General features: G+C 40.6%; 1 protein-coding gene across 4 annotated transcripts in view; it reads left to right on the plus strand.

Moving 5' to 3' along the window:
• The first annotated feature begins 14,422 nt into the window (after positions 1–14,422).
• The window catches only part of LOC103714355 (chloroplastidic phosphoglucan, water dikinase (ATGWD3)), a 63,352-nt gene continuing 55,867 nt past the window's right edge, over positions 14,423–21,907 (plus strand). For 2 of the 4 annotated variants that reach the window (XM_088719759.2, XM_088719760.2), the window contains exons 1-2: positions 14,493–14,826; positions 14,931–15,540. In XM_088719759.2, the coding sequence (XP_088575885.2) occupies positions 14,648–14,826; positions 14,931–15,540 (789 nt within the window). In that variant the 5' untranslated portion in view covers positions 14,493–14,647. Of the gene's footprint in view, positions 14,827–14,930; positions 15,541–21,907 lie in introns of all 4 variants that reach the window. The other 2 variants (XM_039133856.3, XM_039133857.3) reach the window with 2 other exon arrangements.

Below are 21,907 nucleotides of genomic sequence, written 5' to 3' on the forward strand. Positions count from 1 at the left end.
TTTTCCGGGGATTGGTCATCGTGTGGCGCGATGGGGTTGCCACTGACATGGTCGTTACAGGGCGTCGTGGGGCGGCGCTGGGTACGGCTATGGCAGGGCGTAGTGGAGCTCCGCTTTGCACGGCTGTTACAGGGGATCGTGGGACAGCGCCGGATACGGCCGTTGCAGGGAGTAGTGGAGCAGGGGGCCGCGGCGTGCCTCAGGGGAACAGTCTGTTGTTGTCAGGAGTTTGCCGACTCGGGGTCGGATCGCTGGATCAAGGGGCAGCCGACTCGGGGTCGGGCTGCGGAGCCGAAGATATCCGACCCGAGGTCGGATTGCTGGATCAAGGGGCAGCCGACTCGGGGTCGGGCTGCGGAGCCGAAGATATCCGACCCGAGGTCGGATTGCTGGATCAAGGGGCAGCCGACTCGGGGTCGGGCTGCGGAGCCGAAGATATCCGACCCGAGGTCGAATTGCTGGATCAAGGGTGTTGCCCAAGGTGACAAGCCAAGAGGGGGGGGGGGTGAATTGGTTTCTTCTAAATTTTGGTGCTTTAAACGTTTTCTTAATTAAGTGCGGTGGACGCTTTCTTAAGCTATTTGAGTGAGTTAAACTAATGCAAGAGTAGAAGATGATGCAAGAGTAAATGAAAACACAAGCACAACACAAACACAACAATATATAGTGGTTCGGTGCTCTCCTTAGCACCTACGTCCACTCTCCAAGCGTCCCCTTGGGAATTCACTATAATCTCGCGGATTACAGTTGGATTGTTTTCCGGGCTCACAATCCAAAAACCTTTGTTGGTTTTACGGGCTCACCAACGAACCTATACACTTTGGTTTTCCGGGTTCACCAAAAACCTTTGTTGGTTTTACGGGCTCACCAACGAACCTATAAACTTTGGTTTTCCGGGTTCACCAAAAACCTTTGTTGGTTTTGCGGGCTCACCAACGAACCTTTACAAAGTGTTTAATAACAAAAGAAAAGATTCAAACTCCTAAATGAGCATATGAAACAATATAAGCTACAAGGAAGAGTTAGAAAGTATTTATCGCTTTGAAGTCGCTTTGCTCTTCTTTGTCAAGGATGCTTCACTCTTTAAAGGGGATGGAGCTCTTGATGCCTCTTTGAATCTGCTCAATCCCTTTCTTTGATTCTTGAATGAAGCTCTTGATGAAGAAGATTAGGGCACTTTTGTATTCTTGGGTACTCTTTGATATTCAACTCAAAAGTTATTCTCTCTGATGAATAGTGCCCCTTTAAATAGCTTCCCATCTTCTTTGGTCAAGCCCCAATGGTTAGAATTCAAAAACTAGCCGTTACTGACCTTGGAAAGGACAAAAAGTACATCTGCAGAACTAGCCGTTACTGTTTAGCCCGTGTTTGGGTCGGCTCAACCTGTCCTTGGGTCGACCCAACTTTGCCTTGGGTCGACTCAAACATTCCTTGGGTCGACCCTCTCAGAGAACACAGAAACCTCAATTTCAGCCTTTCTTCCCATGGGTCGACCCAACCATTCTTTGGGTCGACTCAAAGTTCACTTGGGTCGACTCAAATTCTTCTTGGGTCGACCCTCTCAGTAATTCCAGAGAACCGTTTTCTGTCTGTCTTTCTGTCTTGCCCTTTGGATCGACCCTCTCAGAGTTTGGGTCGACTCAAGCTTGGGTCGACTCAACCACTGTGTGGGTCGACCCTCTCAGTGAATCCAGAGAGCATTCTTCCTTTGCGTTTTGAGGTTCTTTGGAGGTTGGGTCGACTCATGCTTACCTTGGGTCGACCCAACTCACTGTTCATTTGTGCTGTTTTTGCAGGAGTGTGCCAGATGATTCCTAGATGTGCCGGGGTCGACCCAATCAACCTATGGGTCGACTCAATCCACACTTTGCTGCATTCTCAAGGTTAGATTCATCCAAATGAACAAGACCATATAGATATTTTCAATTAAATAAATGTACTGAGAGTAATGAACTTATAAATGAAGTATCAATTTAACTTATAGCATGCTCTAGATAATTACTTGTTAATCATCAAAATAACACTATCATCCTCAATCTCCCCCTTTTTGATGATTACAAAATAACGAGTATAAGCCTATTGATACTTGTCTTTAAAATCAGTTTATAAAAGGGATTAAATTGCTGAATTTCAGCTTTTCATATATACTTGTGAAATCTCCCCCTATATCATTCAAATGTTGCCAATTTGACTTTTTGAATTGCTCCCCCTTTCATTTATAATTCATTAGCAATGAAACTTCAAAAATTGGAGATAAACTCTGAGTTTCAGGTTATGTATCGGGGTGCGAGAGGTGCGTGCCAAATTCTGAATTTATATGTGCCAAATTCTGAACTTTGACGGAAATTTTGATTTAGTCAATTTCATTGTTGCAAATTGCTCCCCCTTAGATGTATAAGCTTTCTTATATGATTTTCAATTTGTTTGCCCATTTATTTCTCTTTTCTTTACATAACTTCTTTACTCACTCTTTCTCACAAAGTTAATACTCTTTCTTTAAACACTATCTTTACTTCTCCTAAAATTAATACTCTTTCTTAACTTCTCAAATGAAATACTCTTTCTTTTCTTAAAGTGAATATTCTATCTTTTCTTCTCCCCCTTTATATACTCTTTCTTCTCTTCTCCTTTATATACTCTTTCCTTCTCTTCTCCCCCTTTTTGTTATCATCAAAAACATATATATGGGAAAAGATGCAATTAAGAACAAACTTCAGACTTCATTGATCACAATAGGAACATTTTCATACATTAATGCCCAAAATAAAGATAAGTACAATGTTCCTCAATCGAGATTTAAAGATATAAGGGAAAAGCAAGATACATATGAGAAAAAAAAAAAACAAGATACATATGAGAACTAGATTTCTAGCCTAGGCTCTAAACATAGAAGCTAAGATCAGCCTAGGGGGAATCTAATGGCTGGGATCTAGTCCTCATCCTCCTAGCATACGTGGCGAGAGGAGGTCGAGCCTGGTGAGACTGGGTCTGGCGTGGAGCACGTCGAGCGGGATGACTCTGTGCCGATATCTCTGACTCAGCAGCCTGTGGCACAGATGGTCCATGTGTCTCTCTCTCTCTCCGGAGTGCTCCTATCTGCTGCCTCAGATCACTGATCTCAGCAGACATGACATCCAACCGGGCGTCCAATCGGCTCGTGAGCCCGTCAGTAATAGTCCTCGCCTGAGCTGTCATGAGCTCTGTCATCCTGCTCCAGAAGTCATCCGTATCTGTCGGAGGAGCGGATGACGATGGTCCAGCCTCTGAGGGTGCAGTAGGATGATCCATAGGCTCCTCATCCTCATCCTCTGGTGCCTCTCCTTCTGGTGCCTCACCCTGAATGCCTGCACCGGTATGAATCCACTGCCCGTTCACTTTCGCATATCCCATGCGTATGAGTGTCCGTGCGGTGTACGTGTCCGTGTGATGCAGACTCTTGGATGCCTCCTCCTCAAGAGGTAAACCATGCTGACGGAAGATCAATGTAAGTATCATACCATAAGGTAGTGATACCCTGTTGCTGCACATCACCTTCCTCATCTGCCTTAATATCATAGCCGGAAGATTTAGAGGAGTCCCCCGAATCATACACTCCATAACTGCTAGATCTCGCTCTGAGATGAGATCAAATCTCCCGGTCTTCGGAAATAAAATCCTATTTATCATATTGAGCAATAACCTCATCTCAGCGGAAAGAGAACTAGCTATTACCTTCTGAGAAAAATCGAAGTTCTCGTTTTCCATGATCAATTGCAGAGCTCTCATTTTGTCTTCTGGCCTCTCCGGAGTGGCTCCTATGCAAGGTAGGTGTAGTAACTCACTCAAGCTCTCCTCGGATACACGGATCCGAACCCCTCGAACTTCTGAAATAAGTCCTCCCATACCAGTCTTGAGGAAGGCGTAGAACTCTTGGACCAACCCGGGGTAAATCACCACATCAAGGGAGCAAAGATACTCCCAACCTTGTCTTTGGATCCATTCCCAAATCCGAAATCCTTCTTGGTTGAAAAACTCCGAATGAATCCTTCTCCCGGTAGTAACCGGCCTCCCCGCAAATCTTGCAAGGATCACTGAGGGGGAAGGAGGAGGAGGGACCTCCGCACGTGCCTCACGTCGTGGAGAAACGGGAGAAGGCTCGGTAGGACGCCTTTCCTCTTGTTGGACTCGGGTCACTCTTCCGGATCTCTTGGCTACGGCTCGTTTGGGTCCCATTTCTCCAAGATCTTTAGGAAATCTACTGTTTGGAGGAGTTTAGTGGAGATTGGAGAGTGGGGACTAGACTTTTCGGAAGGAGACAACGGGCAAACAGTGCCCTAGATGAGCTCTCGGGCCCCCTTATAACAGTGGGGTCCCGACGTTGGGTCGACTCAAGCATTTTCTTGGGTCGACTCAACGTAGGGTCGACCCATGTTCTGGGTTGGGTCGACCCAAGTGCAGAAATTTTGTTTTCTCTCCCTTTTTGCTTCTAAAAAGTTTTCCTTGCTTCCAATCCTTATAATCTCTTTATGGAACAATGATACATGAGTAAGAAATCTATAGATAACAAATTTGACTCATGTTTCATGGGATTTTTGAAGTTAGAGGAATGTATCATGACACTATTAGCTCCCTTTCATATTCATTCAATAAAAGGATCACATATACCTAATTCCCTCCTGAGCATACAGAATCTATCTTCACTCAATGGTTTTGTAAATATGTCGGCCAATTGTTTTTCTGTGCATATATGCTCAATGCATACGTTTCTATTTTGCACATGATCCCTAATAAAATGGTACCTTATTTCTATGTGTTTGGCCTTAGAGTGCTGAACTGGATTTTTAGTGAGATTGATAGCACTCGTATTATCACATTTAATAGGAATATTATCTAGTTTAACTCCATAGTCCTCTAATTGTTGCTTGAGCCATAATACTTGGGCACAACAACTACCAGCAGCTATGTATTCAGCTTCAGCTGTGGATAGTGCCACTGAGTTCTGCTTTTTACTAAACCATGATACTAAGTTATTTCCTAGGAATTGACATGTCCCACTTGTGCTCTTTCTATCTAATTTGCATCCGGCAAAATCTGCATCTGAATATGCAAGCAAATCTAGACAGGAGTCTCTCGAGTACCATAATCCAATGGTGGTAGTTCCTCTTAAATATCTAAGGATTCTCTTAACTGCACTTAAATGTGACTCCTTAGGATCCGATTGGTATCTAGCACATATCCCTACACTAAATACAATGTCGGGTCTACTAGCAGTAAGATAGAGCAAGGATCCAATTAGTCCTCTATAGAGCTTAATATCCACACTTTTCCCTTTTTCATCCTTGTCTAGCTTACTAGTGGGATTCATTGGAGTGCCAATTCCCTTATGATTTTCATTCCCAAACTTCTTCAGTATTTCTTTTGTATACTTAGTTTGATGAATGAAAATGCCTTCTTTGGTTTGTTTGATTTGTAATCCTAAAAAGAAACTTAGTTCTCCCATCAAACTCATCTCAAATTCTCCATGCATTAAATCAGCAAATTCTTTGCACAGAGTATCGTTAGTGGCACCAAAGATTATGTCATCTACATATATTTGTACCACTAGTAGATTTTTGTCCTTTCTTTTGAGAAATAGAGTTTTATCTACATTTCCTCTACAAAAATCATTTTCAAGCAAAAATTTACTTAGTCGATCATACCAAGCCCTAGGTGCTTGCTTTAATCCATATAATGCCTTATGTAGTTTAAACACATGATTTAGCAATTCATGATTTTCAAATCCTGGAGGTTGTTCTACATATACTTCCTCCTCAATAATACCATTTAAGAATGCACTCTTCACATCCATTTGATATAATTTAAAATCCATGAAACATGCAAATGCCAGAAGCAATCTAATAGCCTCTAATCTAGCTACAGGAGCAAATGTCTCATCAAAATCTATTCCTTCTTCTTGATTGTATCCCTTAGCTACAAGTCTGGCCTTATTTCTTATAACTACTCCATTTTCATCTAGTTTATTTCTAAATACCCATTTTGTTCCAATTACTGAATTATGCTTTGGTCTTTCAGTTAATGTCCATACATTACTTCTTTTAAATTGATTTAATTCCTCTTGCATGGCATTTATCCAGTTAGTATCTTTTTCAGCTTCTTCATAAGTTTTAGGTTCTAATTGTGAAACGAAAGCAAGATAATCATTTAAATTTCTAAGAGAAGATCGAGTTCTTACCCCTTGAGATGGATCACCAATAATTAAGTCCTTAGGATGTCCATGTGCATACGTCCATTCTTTTGGCACGTCTTGGGGTTGTGGTGGCACGCAATCATCTCCCTTATCTTGATTTGGTACGTCATCAATTTTTAACTTCTCAAAATCGATAATTCCTGTATCATCATCAATAGAGTTTTCTTTCCTAGCAGACTCACTATCAGACTCATCAAATATAATATTGACCGACTCTTCCACTACTGAGGTTCTTTTGTTGAATACTCTGTATGCCTTGCTAGATGTGGAGTATCCTAAGAAGATACCTTCATCTGACTTGGCATCAAATTTACTTAAGTCCTCCTTGCCGTTATTTAAGATAAAACATCTACATCCAAATACTTTAAAATATTTTGCAGTGGGTTTCTTATTCTTCCAAAGTTCATAAGGAGTTTTCTTAGTTATAGGTCGTATTAAAACTCGATTTAGAATATGGCAAGAGGTGTTTATAGCTTCAGCCCAAAAGTACTTTGGAAGATTTGACTCGCACAATATTGTGCGTGCCATTTCTGCCAATGTCCTATTTTTTCTTTCAACAACCCCATTTTGTTGAGGCGTTCTAGGTGCTGAAAATTGATGTGATATTCCATTTTTAGTGCAAAATTCCTCGAAGTGTTGATTTTCAAATTCCGTGCCATGATCACTTCGAATTGCTACCAATGTGAGTTTCTTTTCATTTATGATTTTATTGTATAGTTTCAAAAATTCTGAAAATGCTTCATTCTTATGTGCCAAAAATGAAACCCATGTATACCTTGAAAAATCATCAACAATGACTAGTCCATATTTCTTTCCTCCTAGACTTGTGGTTCTAGTAGGTCCAAATAAGTCCATATGTATGAGTTCAAATGGTCTAGTTGTTGATACTACATTTTTCGATTTAAAAGATGATCTAGTTTGTTTTCCTAATGAACATGGTCCACATATTTTGTCCTTTTCAAAAATCAATTTTGGCACATCCTTTATTAATTCCTTCTTAACTAGTTTTGATATTAATTCCATACTAGCATGTCCTAGTCTTCGATGCCAAAGCCAACTAGTTTCATTCTTCTTTTCTTCATTAGTAATTAAGCATAAACCATTTTTCTTGCCTAATTCATGAAGATCTACTAAGTAAATATTTCTTTGCCTTTGTCCTACAAGTACAATGCTATTATCTTTAGGATTTGTGATTATACATACAGATGCTTCAAATGTAACTTTAAATCCTTTATCACAAAATTGACTTATACTAAGAAGATTATGTTTCAACCCTTTAACTAACAAAACATTTTCTATAAAAACAGATGGAGCAATGAAAATTTTATCCTTTCCAATGATATGGCCTTTACCATTGTCTCCATAGGTAACTACTCCACCTTTCTTTGGTTCCAAAGTGACAAATTGATCTTCGTCACCGGTCATGTGTCTTGAACAGCCACTATCTAGATACCATCGTTTTTCCATTTTATCAGCTGTAAGACACACCTGCAATCAAGATCAAGAAGAAACTTTAGGTACCCAAACTAAGTTGGGTCCTTTAGGGTTAGTACTCCATGTTCCTTTTGGAACCCAACCTTTCTTGAATTTAATCTTTTGATTATTACTTGATTTGTTTTGACTAGACTTTCTAAAGTTACATTCATATGCTCTATGTCCTATCTTATTGCAACAATAACAAGTAACATTTTCATTTTTAGCTTTTACAAAGATATTCTTTAAGAATTTTTGTTTTGTATTTGTTCTATAACCTAAACCAGCCTTATTATATACAGCTCTTTGACTATCAAGTATCATATTCAATTTGGTAGAACTAAGAGTAAATTTATCTACCAAGGATTTATACTTTTCAGCATCTTCTTTTAACTTAATATTTTCAGCAATTAGATTCTTGGTTTCATTTTCAAGTTTCCTACTTAACGTTTCATAGTTATGAGACAGTTTTATCTTATCTTTAATGAGAGATTGATTTTCTTCTTTTAGAGCTTTATTTTTATTAATTACTTTCTTATGTTCTTCCATGAGTTCTAAGAATGCATCATGCAATTCATCAACAGTAAAATCACAGTCAAGTTCAGAATCTACCTCATCGTCATTGGCCATATGACATATTTGGGCCGTGTCTTGATGATCTTCGTCCTCCGAACTTGATTCCTCACTTTCACTCCAATCGGCCATAAAATTCTTCTTTTTCAACTTTCTTGCCATCCTCTTCAAATCTGGGCAATCTATCTTATAATGCCCGGGTTTGTTACACTCATAGCAAATGGGAGTCTCCTTTTCTTTTTCCTTATCCTTAACCTTTTCTTTGCTTGAGTTACCTTTAAGAAAGGGTTTCTTTTTATGGAACTTATTCTTACCTCTCATGAATCTTCTGAATTTTCTCCCAAGCACTGCCATCCCTTCTTCATCAATATCTTCATCATCATCTGAATCTTCCGATTCAGTTTGTTGTCTAGGGATGGTAGTCTTTAAGGCAATGGGTTTTCTTCTCTTGACCTCATCTTCTGAATTTTGCCTCATTGTCAACTCATGGGTCATGAGAGATCCTAGGAGCTCCTCTAACTGCAGTGTGTTGAGGTCCTTTGCCTCTTGAATAGCGGTTACCTTGGCCTCCCAATTCCTTGGTAGAGACCTGAGAATTTTACGCACCAAATCAGAGTTAGAATAAGACTTTCCTAAACTTTTAAGCTCATTTATAATATCAGTAAAACGAGTAAACATATCAGTTATGGACTCAGTAGATTCCATTTTAAACAGTTCATACTTGTGTACTAATATGTTTATCTTGGACTCCTTAACTTGATTGGTCCCTTCATGTGTGACCTCAAGTCTATCCCAAATTTCTTTGGCGGTGGTGCAAGTGGATATTCTATTAAATTCATTTACATCTAAAGAGCAGTAAAGTGTATTTACAGCTTTTGCATTTAACTGTGCTAATCTTCTATCACTTTCATTCCAATCCATTTCTGGTTTGGGTATGATAGTGCCATCTATGTTAAGTGTGGGTATGTGAGGTCCTCTAGTGATGATTTGCCACAGTTCATAGTCCGAAGCTTGAATGAATATCCTCATTCTAGCTTTCCAATATGTGTAGTTTGTGCCATTAAATAGAGGTGGTCTATTTGTGGATTGCCCCTCACTCATTGCACATCCCACTTGGGTTGTCATGATCTTTAACTCTTGATTGTTAGATCAATGAGCACTATTAGAACACCTCGCTCTGATACCACTTGTTGCCCAAGGTGACAAGCCAAGAGGGGGGGGGGTGAATTGGTTTCTTCTAAATTTTGGTGCTTTAAACGTTTTCTTAATTAAGTGCGGTGGACGCTTTCTTAAGCTATTTGAGTGAGTTAAACTAACGCAAGAGTAGAAGATGATGCAAGAGTAAATGAAAACACAAGCACAACACAAACACAACAATATATAGTGGTTCGGTGCTCTCCTTAGCACCTACATCCACTCCCCAAGCGTCCCCTTGGGAATTCACTATAATCTCGCGGATTATAGTTGGATTGTTTTCCGGGCTCACAATCCAAAAACCTTTGTTGGTTTTACGGGCTCACCAACGAACCTATACACTTTGGTTTTCCGGGTTCACCAAAAACCTTTGTTGGTTTTACGGGCTCACCAACGAACCTATACACTTTGGTTTTCCGAGTTCACCAAAAACCTTTGTTGGTTTTGCGGGCTCACCAACGAACCTTTACAAAGTGTTTAATAACAAAAGAAAAGATTCAAACTCCTAAATGAGCATATGAAACAATATAAGCTACAAGGAAGAGTTAGAAAGTATTTATCGCTTTGAAGTCGCTTTGCTCTTCTTTGTCAAGGATGCTTCACTCTTTAAAGGGGATGGAGCTCTTGATGCCTCTTTGAATCTGCTCAATCCCTTTCTTTGATTCTTGAATGAAGCTCTTGATGAAGAAGATTAGGGCACTTTTGTATTCTTGGGTACTCTTTGATATTCAACTCAAAAGTTATTCTCTCTGATGAATAGTGCCCCTTTAAATAGCTTCCCATCTTCTTTGGTCAAGCCCCAATGGTTAGAATTCAAAAACTAGCCGTTACTGACCTTGGGAAGGACAAAAAGTACATCTGCAGAACTAGCCGTTACTGTTCAGCCCGTGTTTGGGTCGGCTCAACCTGTCCTTGGGTCGACCCAACTTTGCCTTGGGTCGACTCAAACATTCCTTGGGTCGACCCTCTCAGAGAACACAGAAACCTCAATTTCAGCCTTTCTTCCCATGGGTCGACCCAACCATTCTTTGGGTCGACTCAAAGTTCACTTGGGTCGACTCAAATTCTTCTTGGGTCGACCCTCTCAGTAATTCCAGAGAACCGTTTTCTGTCTGTCTTTCTGTCTTGCCCTTTGGGTCGACCCTCTCAGAGTTTGGGTCGACTCAAGCTTGGGTCGACTCAACCACTGTGTGGGTCGACCCTCTCAGTGAATCCAGAGAGCATTCTTCCTTTGCGTTTTGAGGTTCTTTGGAGGTTGGGTCGACTCATGCTTACCTTGGGTCGACCCAACTCACTGTTCATTTGTGCTGTTTTTGCAGGAGTGTGCCAGATGATTCCTAGATATGCCGGGGTCGACCCAATCAACCTATGGGTCGACTCAATCCACACTTTGCTGCATTCTCAAGGTTAGATTCATCCAAATGAACAAGACCATATAGATATTTTCAATTAAACAAATGTACTGAGAATAATGAACTTATAAATGAAGTATCAATTTAACTTATAGCATGCTCTAGATAATTACTTGTTAATCATCAAAATAACACTATCATCCTCAAAGGGGCAGCCGTAGTCTTTCTGGGCGCGCGTGCCGGTCACGTGGGGCATGGTGGCTAAGTTCCCCCGTAACAGGGTCAAACCAGGTTTCTGCATTCTATCCAACATTACCAAAAATGCCTTCTTTTTGGCAATATGAGTAAAGTATTAAGAGGTCATTGCTTGGTACAGTAATAACGGGCTTGGATTGACAAGCATGATGGCACGTTTTGAGTCGTCAGGCAGCCACTTTGTAAAAAGTATTAGATATAAAAACTAAAGGTCAGATTTGTCCTCTGGCTTCATGCTACATAAGATCTATCCTTCAAGTAATTAATCGAGTCAGGGCAAAGAGGGAAGCTAGGGCTGGCTCCACCATTAACCTTTTTGAGAGATTTTATTAAAAGGTCCGCACTATCCATCTACAACTTCTTTTGGGAAAACCCATCCTCATTCCTACCCAAGGTTTCGTAGCCTCTGGTGCCGCACCAAGTCGATGCATCCGGAGAGCCCGAAGCTACAATGCAAGACCGCGATGGTGGTAAGATTGCGCACGTCTTCACCGCCGACTAGCCCAAAGTAGAGCCCCACTTTATTTCGCCAAGGTTCCTCCAACATGTCTTCATATAGATCCCCTTCCACGTTCGCCATCTTCGAGGCGGCCCTTCACCTCTCTCGGGTATGCATTTCATCTGCACGATTTTGTTGCTCTCTCTCCCCCCCTATATGTTTTTTTTTCCTTCGTTCCGGATCAAAATACATATTTTCCTTGCACGCTGGCCCTCACTCCTCAATCCTCATGGAAAATAGACTGACGGAGGCTCAGAGCGATATCCGCTGCAGGCTACGGCTACAGCTTGTGGGCCTGCAGGCTGTGACTGTGGCCATAAATGGATAATCCGAGTTCAGGTCGGGTGGGATTAGGTCCTTGGGTAAACGATCCAAAATTAATCTAAAAAAAAGGGTCAGGTCGGGTCAAGATTCAGTAAACCCAGACCTGACCCGAAAACAGAATGGGTCCAATTTTAGAATCCGACTCGAACCCATAGGTCCTCTAAAACGGATCAGGTTGGATCTAACTGGGTTGGGTCGGGTCGGATCGAGTCACAGTTAACCCGACCCATTTGCAACCTTATCTGTGGCGTCGTTTACCCCACCAGCAATAAGTCAAATCTTTTAATATCTCAAATTATTCTCGACTTGGGTGTTGTTTTGATAGAAATAAAATAAATAATAGATTCTATAATGTATTACTATATTTGAAATAAGAGATGATAAAATAAATAGTAGATTTCATACATATTTTATTGATACAGAATGTAAAAAAAATACAAAAGGGACAGTATTCCGGATGGTATTTCTTTTTCATAATAAATTACTAAGTGGAGGTAATCTAAAATTATCATTGTTTAACAATAATAACTCCATTTATATTATAATAATGTATACTAATTATATTATATAATTAATATATTAATTATATTAATATGTATTATAGTAATAATATATAAATATATTATATTTAAAATATTATAAATATATCAACATGTTATATTAATATATTATACTTAATATTATTTTACTATTAATTAAATAAATATTAATATTAGCATCTATTTATTATATATTAACTATAATAAGCATTAATATATTTATTATTTAATATATTATTTATATTAATGTAATATGTATTTATAATATATAATAAATTTATATTCATTATTTATAATAGTTATTACAATTAATATATTTATATTTATAATTAATATATTAGTTTGTTGCCACCCTTTTTGTCCCGATTCGGCAAGCAAAGAAACTTGGGATTTCTGCGGATCTCAGTTGGTCAAGGCAGTCACCATGTTTGCCTAGGCGAGGCTAGATGCGTACACGAGCATGCCACCAGTATTAGGCTAGTTGGAAAAATATGTGCCGAAGGGTGAATAGAGAGTAATGTGGGTCCAATTACATTGACTTTCAAAGACTTTTGGCACTATCACACCACCGTTCAAAGGAGATAGAAATGGATAGGAGTGTAGCACTAGGTTACAATTGAAGGATGTAGCGTTGGACTATAATAGGAGTTTAGCACTGGGCTATGTAAGGGTATAGCATTGAACTATAATAGGAGTTTGATTACTTGCGAACAAAAAGTATTTCTTAAGCAAGTCATAAATATTTTCCATAAGTGAATCAGTTGTATATATATAGTCCATAAGCGGTTGGATACAATAATAAAATAAATCTTTTTATTTACCCGTAATTATAAATTTTCTAAACTTAATTTACGGTAGTGAATTTTCTGATTTTATTTGTAATACTAGACGTTCTAGATTTATTTCAACTGGATGCTATTAATTTTTGGACAGATGAAGAATACATAAACCTTCAACCTGGTGGCTAACAACTGATCTATTTAGATTTGATCACACAGATAGAAAAGACGAGGTGGCAAATGCGCTCACCTATTGGCCCATTAGAAGAGTTTGCCCTGCATGGAGATATAATTTTTTAAAAAAATAGAATTACAAAATTTTAACTTCAAACATTTTAAAATATATTTTTATTATATGGTATATAAAATAAAATAACTAGTGTATTCGTCATCGTCGAGTCCACAATGCACGTGTCTAGTCTAGAATGGGGATTCTATTATGTGGTCTTCTTTCGGAGGAAAATCTTAGATGGCCACTCGGGATTTGTCACTTTGGAAGGGATGCACCCGTCTTTGGCTGGTTAGGAACGTTGGCATGTTCGAGGGGAGGTGGTCGCCTCCGAGGATAGTGGTGGATAGAGCGTCGCGACATACAAGGGAGGTTATTGCGGCTGCTGCCATATTTTCTTCTAGGATGGCTAGGAACATCTGGACTACTCTTCACGCTGTTTCAGTGCCCCGATTTGCCCTTGTTTCTTGGATATCCCCACCTCTTGGCTATCTCAAAGTAAACTTCGACGGCAGTAGGGGATGGTGTGACTGGAGAGGTTGGATTTGTGATCAGGGACCACTATGATCAGGGACCACTGCCCGATTTGCCCTTGTTGCTTACTACAGGAGGGTGGCGTACACCAGGGCTTACAGTAGTTGGAGCAGAGTTGCGGGCTGCTTGGGAGGGTTTATCCTATGCCAGACAAGTGCTTGGTGTCGAGCGGGTGTACCTCGAGGGGGACTTAGCGGTGGTGATCGATTGGATCCGAGGGGCGAACAGGTATGGTGATGGTCATCCTCTTATCCGGGAGACTCACAGGATGGTTCAGTTGATGAGCGGCTTTCAGGCAGATCACGTGTTTAGGAAGGCGAACAGGGCCACAGACTGGGTCGCCTCTTTTGTTGCCTAGCACCTGGAGATTTTTTGTGGACCTCTGCATTAGATGCTTCTTCTTCTTTATTGTTATTACTTTTCCGTGATTTAATTGGTTGTATTTACGTTAGACTTATCATGAATGGGTAGCCATTTTCATCATTAAAAAAAAAAAAAAAAAAAAGAAAAAAGAGAAAAAAAAGAGGATGCACCCGTCCCCCAAAAAAGCGTCCGCTCCGGTTGCCCCCCGTGAACCGATAATCAAAAAGGTCTTCTTCGTGATACTGTAATCAATCCTATCCATAAAATCCTTCTCCCGTGCCCCAAGAATCCTTCCATTGCCTTCCAAATGGCTTCTCTCCACCCTCTCCACTCTTCTCTCCCCAAAAACCACCACGAAATCCTCCTTCTCCGCCTCCCTGCCCGCCGCCTCTCCCCGCCAATGCCGAGACCACGCCGCTATTTCCCCTTCCCCTCTCGTCGCCTCTCTTGCCGCAGCTTCAGCAGCAGCAGCCCCTCAGTTGAAAGGTAATGGAGGAAAAAAGAAAAAGATAAGATCTTGTGCTTAAAAGTCTCACCTTTAGAAGAACTTTATATATTTATTTGAAAAAAATTGGATTTTTGATCCGCAGGGTAGAGGAGGAGAAGCGCAAGGCCTCCGGAAAGCGCCGGAGGGTCCATATCCGGGTGCGCCTCGACCACCAGGTCGAGTTCGGGGAGCAGGTTGCCGTCCTCGGCTCCACGAAAGAGCTCGGGTTGTGGAAGAAGCAGGTCCCGATGGATTGGACGCCGGAGGGGTGGGTCTGCGAGCTCGAGCTTTGCGGTGGAGAAGTGCTTGAGTATAAATTTGTGATTTTGATGAAAGGAAGGAAGGGTATGATATGGGAGGATGGAGATAACCGGGTTTTAAAGCTCCCTGAGGAAGGGATGTTTGATATGGTCTGTCGCTGGAACAAGACTGGCGAGGCTGTGGATCTTTCGGGGGCTGCTACTGATGAGGTGGTTGAGGAATTGGACAGTGAAAATGGTGGAGGTGCACCTGCAAGTGAAGATGGTGGCGTTGTTTCAGAATTGGAGCCGAGCCCTTTTGCCGAGCAGTGGCAAGGCAGGGCAGCTTCATTCATGAGGTCTAACGAGCATAAGAGCTGGGAGGCTGAGAGGAGATGGGACACTGATGGGCTTGATGGTGTTGTGTTGAAGTTGGTGGAGGGTGATCGGGTCGCCAGGAATTGGTGGCGCAAGGTATGTTTGCATAATTTAAACATTCAGTTAGAGTTTTAAGTAATGTTTAAACCATTTATATTATTAGGGCTTCTAGTTTAATTTTTAAGGTATATATGGCAATTTATGGCATCTTCAAGTAATCATAATCAAATAAAATCTCGATATTCACCTGCAGGCTTTATCCAATTTATCCAGTCAGTCTGTATTCGGAATCAAAGAACGAGCAATTAAAGCGACTAATGCCTCTTTTGAATTGCTCGCGGCTTGAGATCAGTCCTCTGTGGGTGGATGCCTTTCACAAAAGGTTTTGATAAAGGGAATGCACCTAAATCTATGACTAATCACAATCCTAGCTAAACAAGAGAAATGCCTCTCACAAAATGAAGGAATAAATCCTACGACTTGGAAGAAGTCTAGGTAAAAAGGGAAGAAAAAGCTTGATATATAGATCATAGATAGATCTACATTATATCATAAAATAAAGCCAACATAGAAAATTTTGGCATGATCTTTCTTTATTTTGCAAATTTCGAGCTATTTTTGGAGCCCCTCCAAAAAAAATAAGGAAAATGAGATATGAAAAAGGAAGCACACCTTATTTAGGCTTGGATCTTCCTTTAATCATGCTGAATCGGTGTAATTTTTGCCGTGGGGAGAAGAGGGAGACATTTAGAAAAAAGAAAAAATGTCGGGAAGACCTTCTTGGGCCTTTCCAACATTCTCTTATGATAAAACAAAGAAAGGGAGAGGGTGGCCGCTTCCGAATCAGCCCGACTCGGTGCGAACCATCCGGTTCGCACCGAGTTTGAATGGAACCGGCCTGTTCACGACTGGTTCGGTCGGTTCTGGCCCTTTCCGACTAGTTCCGGCCGGTTCGGAACCGATCCCGATTTTAAAAGCCGAATCAGTCCGGTCTCCCACCGGGTCGGCTCAGTATAGGCCAAACTGGGCGGTTCGGTCTGTTTCTGTTTCAAGAGTCATCTAGGATGGTCAACCATTTGCTTTGATACTATTTGCTAGGTATACAATGACTTCTAATACTAGAAGGACTTGATATACATGTTGGAACCCAATTCAACCTAGAAGCTTAAGCTATTAAGTTTTGTGCCCAATCATCTATATTAATCCTTCACCTTCCACAAACTATTCCATACATAGGGTCATGGTAAGCCACCATCGATCTCCATGGTTTACTCTGATGTACCTTTCCATCCATGGATCTCTTCTTTTCTAAAGATGATGATGATAAAACACCTTGCTACCACAAATCATCACTTGGGCTGATTACAAGAAAACCATGCACTTGATCAAAGCTGAAGACAATTGATCTCATCCAAATAGATTCAGATGAACAGGATGCTAAGTTGGCCATAATATATGTTTTTTATGTGAGGTTTTGCCGGATGATGTTTTGCCAATAGAGGAGTTTGTCTTTGTTTTTCTTTCTGGAGTTTATACAATCTCTCTCTATGTGGCTTTTTTGATAAGTTAGGAAATGGTCAAGTTAGACAATGATTACATGTTCCAGTCCAGAGGGTGTGGGCCCATGAAACATTAAAAGAGAAAACCTACAACAAGTCAGTAGGTTACATGGTATCCATATTTAGTCTCTCTTGTAAGATGTTATGTATTGTGGGGCTTTCTTGTATCTGTACCCAATCACATGCTCCGTGCTCAACAAGAGGGTGCTCTTCGACATCAAATCTAGGAAATTGCACAAGGCCTCGAATTCCCCAAGCCTTGGAGGCCTGCTTACTGTCATGGTCTAGGATATCATGTTGCAGTCCAGCTTGAGCTAAACATCCTTAATGACTCTTATTTGCATCTTCTAGAAACCCAAGAGCATAGAGTTTCAATGAGCAACTACTCTTAGGCATTTTATTAAACAAATTTGCTTCAATATCTAAAGGAGTATGATTAGCACCAAAATTCATGATTGCATTTCGGGTGTAGCTGGTGAAGGTCATTCCTAATTTTATTTAGGATCTCCTAATACTTTATTAAAAAAGAAAAAAGTTGGTCTTACTTTTGAGACTTGGGCATCAACAAGCAAGGCAGTGCTACATTTAACTACTATAGAGAAAATGACGGCAGTAGGGCTAATTTGTTTATTAAATCAAAATGCCAGGCTGATTGTCTTAAATGTGAAAAGGGGACTATCTTGTCATGTGTAGCAAAATAACGGACCCTCATGTCAAAATCCCTTTTTTAGTTGTTATTTGGTTGTCAAAGCTTCTGCCTTTCAAAAGAAAGGCGCCGGATATTTCTTTTATTTCTAGCTAAAGATAATATTTGTTATATTAACACTTACAACAAGTGCTTGTATGTACACATCAAACAAAGCATCTGTAATATAGACTTGAAAGGGGACATTATATGATTACCAAAAAAAAAGAAAGGAGAATTTCCACAACAGTTTGGAAGAAAGATAAAAAAACATGCATTATAAACTTCTCTATACATGCAAAACTATTATTTCGGACAAAAAGAACAACTATTTAAAAAATTACTTATTATTCAAAAGAATCCTTTCACTTGCATACTAATAAAAGGGATGCTGTTGGTGGAAGTGAAGCATCCGAGTAATCCACTATGCTTGACATCATTGGAGTAGTATTGACAAAGTTATATTCTAGGCTAGTTTCTGCATTCATTGCATCTTGTAAAACTTTCATTGCTATTAACGTGGAAGGCCTTTCATTGGTATCCATTGTAAGTTTCATCATCTCAATGACTTCTTCTCCATGCAATTGCAGATCCTTGCTATGATTGCCAATGGGATCCAAGAATTTGTTTGCTTTAACCTTTTCTTGCAATAAGCTAACTAGGTTAACTCTTCCATCTGGGAATAGTCCAGGTTCTTTCTTCCACACAATTTCCATGACTACAGCACGAAAGCTATAATACCAGGTGTTCCCCGTTACCACATGGCTCCCATACCTGTTAATCAGCTTGAACGGCCCAAATCCGACACCTTAGCATGGAACTTGTCATCTAGGAGGATAGTTTGTGGCTTAATATCTAAAAGAGCAATTCCTTGCCAACAGTCTTCATGAAGATAAGAGTCCCTTGGCCATATCAGAGATAATCTTACATCTTGTTTGCCAATCAAGAGCAACATCTTGATTTCTGTAGAAGATCCACTCATCCAATGATCCATTGGGCATATATTTGTAGACTAGAAGTCTTTGTGATCTCTCAGCATAGAACCCTATCAACCTAACTAGATTGATGTGGCGAATGCTATCAACCCTCTTGACTTCTTCTAAGAATTCTTTCTTTCCTTGACCAATGCCATCCAAGTGCTTCACTACAACTCTAATGTCTCGCAAAGTTCCCTCAGAAAAGACCCAAAGCCCCCTTTTCCAATTTTTATGGAAGTTCTTAGTAGCTACCATTTTTCAAAAGAAATCATGGTGGGCATTCTTGCTACTTGATTGAAATAATCATCCTCTCCCACCTTTGAAACTTTTCTTCTCACAAATACAACAATAATGCCAACTATAAGGGATACACCACGTAAAACTCCAAGAATGGAACTTAGTGTCATTGTCTTATTGGCTAGTTGAGGACTATGAGCCATGGGGATGATCTACAATGCAACAGTAATGTCAACTATAAGGGATGCACCACATGAAACTCGAGCCATTGTCTTATTGGCTGATTTAGGACTATGAGCCATAAGGATGATCTACACTTTAATGTATGCGAAGGAATTATGTTTTTCTAAGTCAAGTGTGATATTCTTTAGAGAAAACAACTGAGACAAGCATCACTAGAAACATTCTTACGGTACTTGAAAGAAGCGGTTTTGTAAGAACAATTATTCAGGCATGCCTACTTGCAACTCTCTTCATTCATCTGGTTAAGGACTGCATCATTCTTATCAACATAAATGAAGAAACATTGATAAGAGCACGCTTTGTATCTTTCCTCAAAATAACTATCATAAAATTTCTCCTTTCCTTTTTCAATAATCATATATTGTCACCTTTCAAGTCGACATTGCAAATGCTTTGTTTGGTGTCTACATGCAGACACCATGCAGACACTTCATTAAGTATTTAATGTAAGAATGTTATCTTTATCTACAATTGAGAAATATTTGGCATCTTTTTTGAAAGGTGTAAGCTTTGACAACCAAATAATCACAAAATAATAAAAAAAGGGATTTTGATGTCAAGATCCCTTACTTCACTATGAATGACAAGATAGTCCTCTTTTTTACATTTATAGCCATTCATGCCCTACAATTGACTTGGTAAAGTCTCCTTTGAGAAATAGTGCACTTAGGGTTTTAAATCTCGATTCGAGAGGAACCCCGCAGTTGGTATAGTACCATTTCTATGAGGAACCCCATAGGGTGTGTTTAGTCCAAATAAGGTATGCGTTGGGAAGATCTTAGATACAAGGTTCACCAAATCGGTATTGGAATCCGTGCTGGTCGGCAGCCAGTTCGATACCGTACTAACATACGGTATGGAGAGGCATGCCGAAACTCGTACCAATCGGCGGCTGGTTTGATACCATACTGACACAATACGAAGAGGCATGCTAGTTAATTTTTTTAAATATTTTTTAAGTTTGAATTATTGGTAATCAATTTTTTCAACTTTTTCTATGATTTTAAGTATAATTTGATATTTTTTGATGTTTCTATGATCTCGATACACCTTAAATGATTTTGATGTTTTAGAGTGATGTAAAATATAAAATGATTCGTAAGATATTGCATACTACAACAAGCAATATGAAATATCTTAAAATCAATTAATGAGATGCAAAATATAAAATGATATAATCAATTATATAAACTTAAAGTACAACATATATACTAATATCTAAAATCTCGTCGAGTGGTGATATCTGTGGTAGCTATTCGGATTATTAGCACAATTAGGAGGCACATTAGCCCATCCTTCTAACCAAGTGGTGTTGCAGTCCTGTATGTTCATCCTATAAAGAACGCGCTCTAGGTATAACCAGTCTTGGATCTCTTACTAAAGTTATGACTTTGTGAGTTGTCCTTTAGCTGATAATATGGTTGTGAAGGAGCCCATCTGAATGTACCGGCAACAAAATTCGACCCGTAAGATGCTCTGGATTACGTAAGATAGTAGCCACGAAAAGACGATGTTTTAAATGCACCATATCTATATCTGTATCCATATAGGTCATAGATTGCCTGTGGCTGCAGGTAATAGGATCTAGTGTATGATTCAGAATCTAATACGTCTATGGATCCTACTTCACGTGCGAAGTCATCTGCAGCTGCATTGTATCTTCCTGAATGATCTCGAGCAACTTGTTTCTTATATGCAATCGGATCCTCGCGGGCTCCACCAGATCGTGCACTGTGGTCTTTATCCTTTGCAGCATGGGTACACTGGGATTGTCTCTAAATCTGAGTAAACTGGCTCCTCCTCCACACTCTCCATCAGGGTTGCAATTGCCTTTCTTTTTTATTTTTTTGCTGCGTTGAGTAGCTGCTTGCTTTTTCTTCGTGCCACTCTGTCTGGCTACGCTGGAAGGATGGATGTCGCCCTCCTGATTGAGTCGACTGGATAAAGTGGTACCCTCACTTAAGCAACTCGATCATATTTCTAGAAGCAAGGTGGTACCGGTTCTCCAGCGGCTTGAGTCGGTACGGGCCGTGTCGGGCCGGTACCGACGAGGGCACGGTACTGTGGGAGAAGAAAAAAGAGAGAAGGGAAAGAGAGGGAGAGAGGCTGGCGGATGCTGGTGGAGGGCCGCGGGGGGCGGCAGAGGCCGCGGCCAGTTTTTCTATTTCGAACGAAACAAGGGCTCAATCACGGCTCAGGGAAATCGGCCAAGGCCTCGCCCCTTGCGGCCTTCGCTAGCAGCCTCACCTCTCTGCTTCGAACAAAACAGGAGTCCGACTACGGCTCAGGGGAACCGGCCACGACCTCGCCCCCTACGGCCTTCACCGGCCCCTAGCAACCCTCCACTAGCATCTGCCACCTCTCCCTCTTCCTCCTTCCCCCACTTACTCTCTCCTCCGGTTCTGGCATGCATTTTTTTTACAGCCGGAATCGTACCATTGAGCCACCGGTACGGCTCGAAACGGCAAAACCGTTCGGTTCGGAACGGTTCTGCCGACCTTGTCTAGGAGAATGTCTCGGACAGGAGTCATGTGATGACCGACTCTTCAGTGACACTTGTGGTGTGGCTGATCAGTTAAAAGGATGCATGGAATATTGTGATTTGCCCATTGCCTTGCATCGACCCTTGCCTCGCTTGCTACGAAACTGGCCGGTGTGGAGGCGATCCTGGCTATCAAGCTTCAGCTCGCTGGCCCACAAGTCATCTGATCATAGGATTATCCTCAACGTCAACGAAAGATTGGATCATATGTGTACTTTGG

The sequence above is a fragment of the Phoenix dactylifera genome, chromosome 4 (genome assembly GCF_051530095.1).
Source record: "Phoenix dactylifera cultivar Ajwa chromosome 4, Ajwa_hap1_PhDact_Kaust_v1.1, whole genome shotgun sequence".
Taxonomy (NCBI): domain Eukaryota; kingdom Viridiplantae; phylum Streptophyta; class Magnoliopsida; order Arecales; family Arecaceae; genus Phoenix; species Phoenix dactylifera.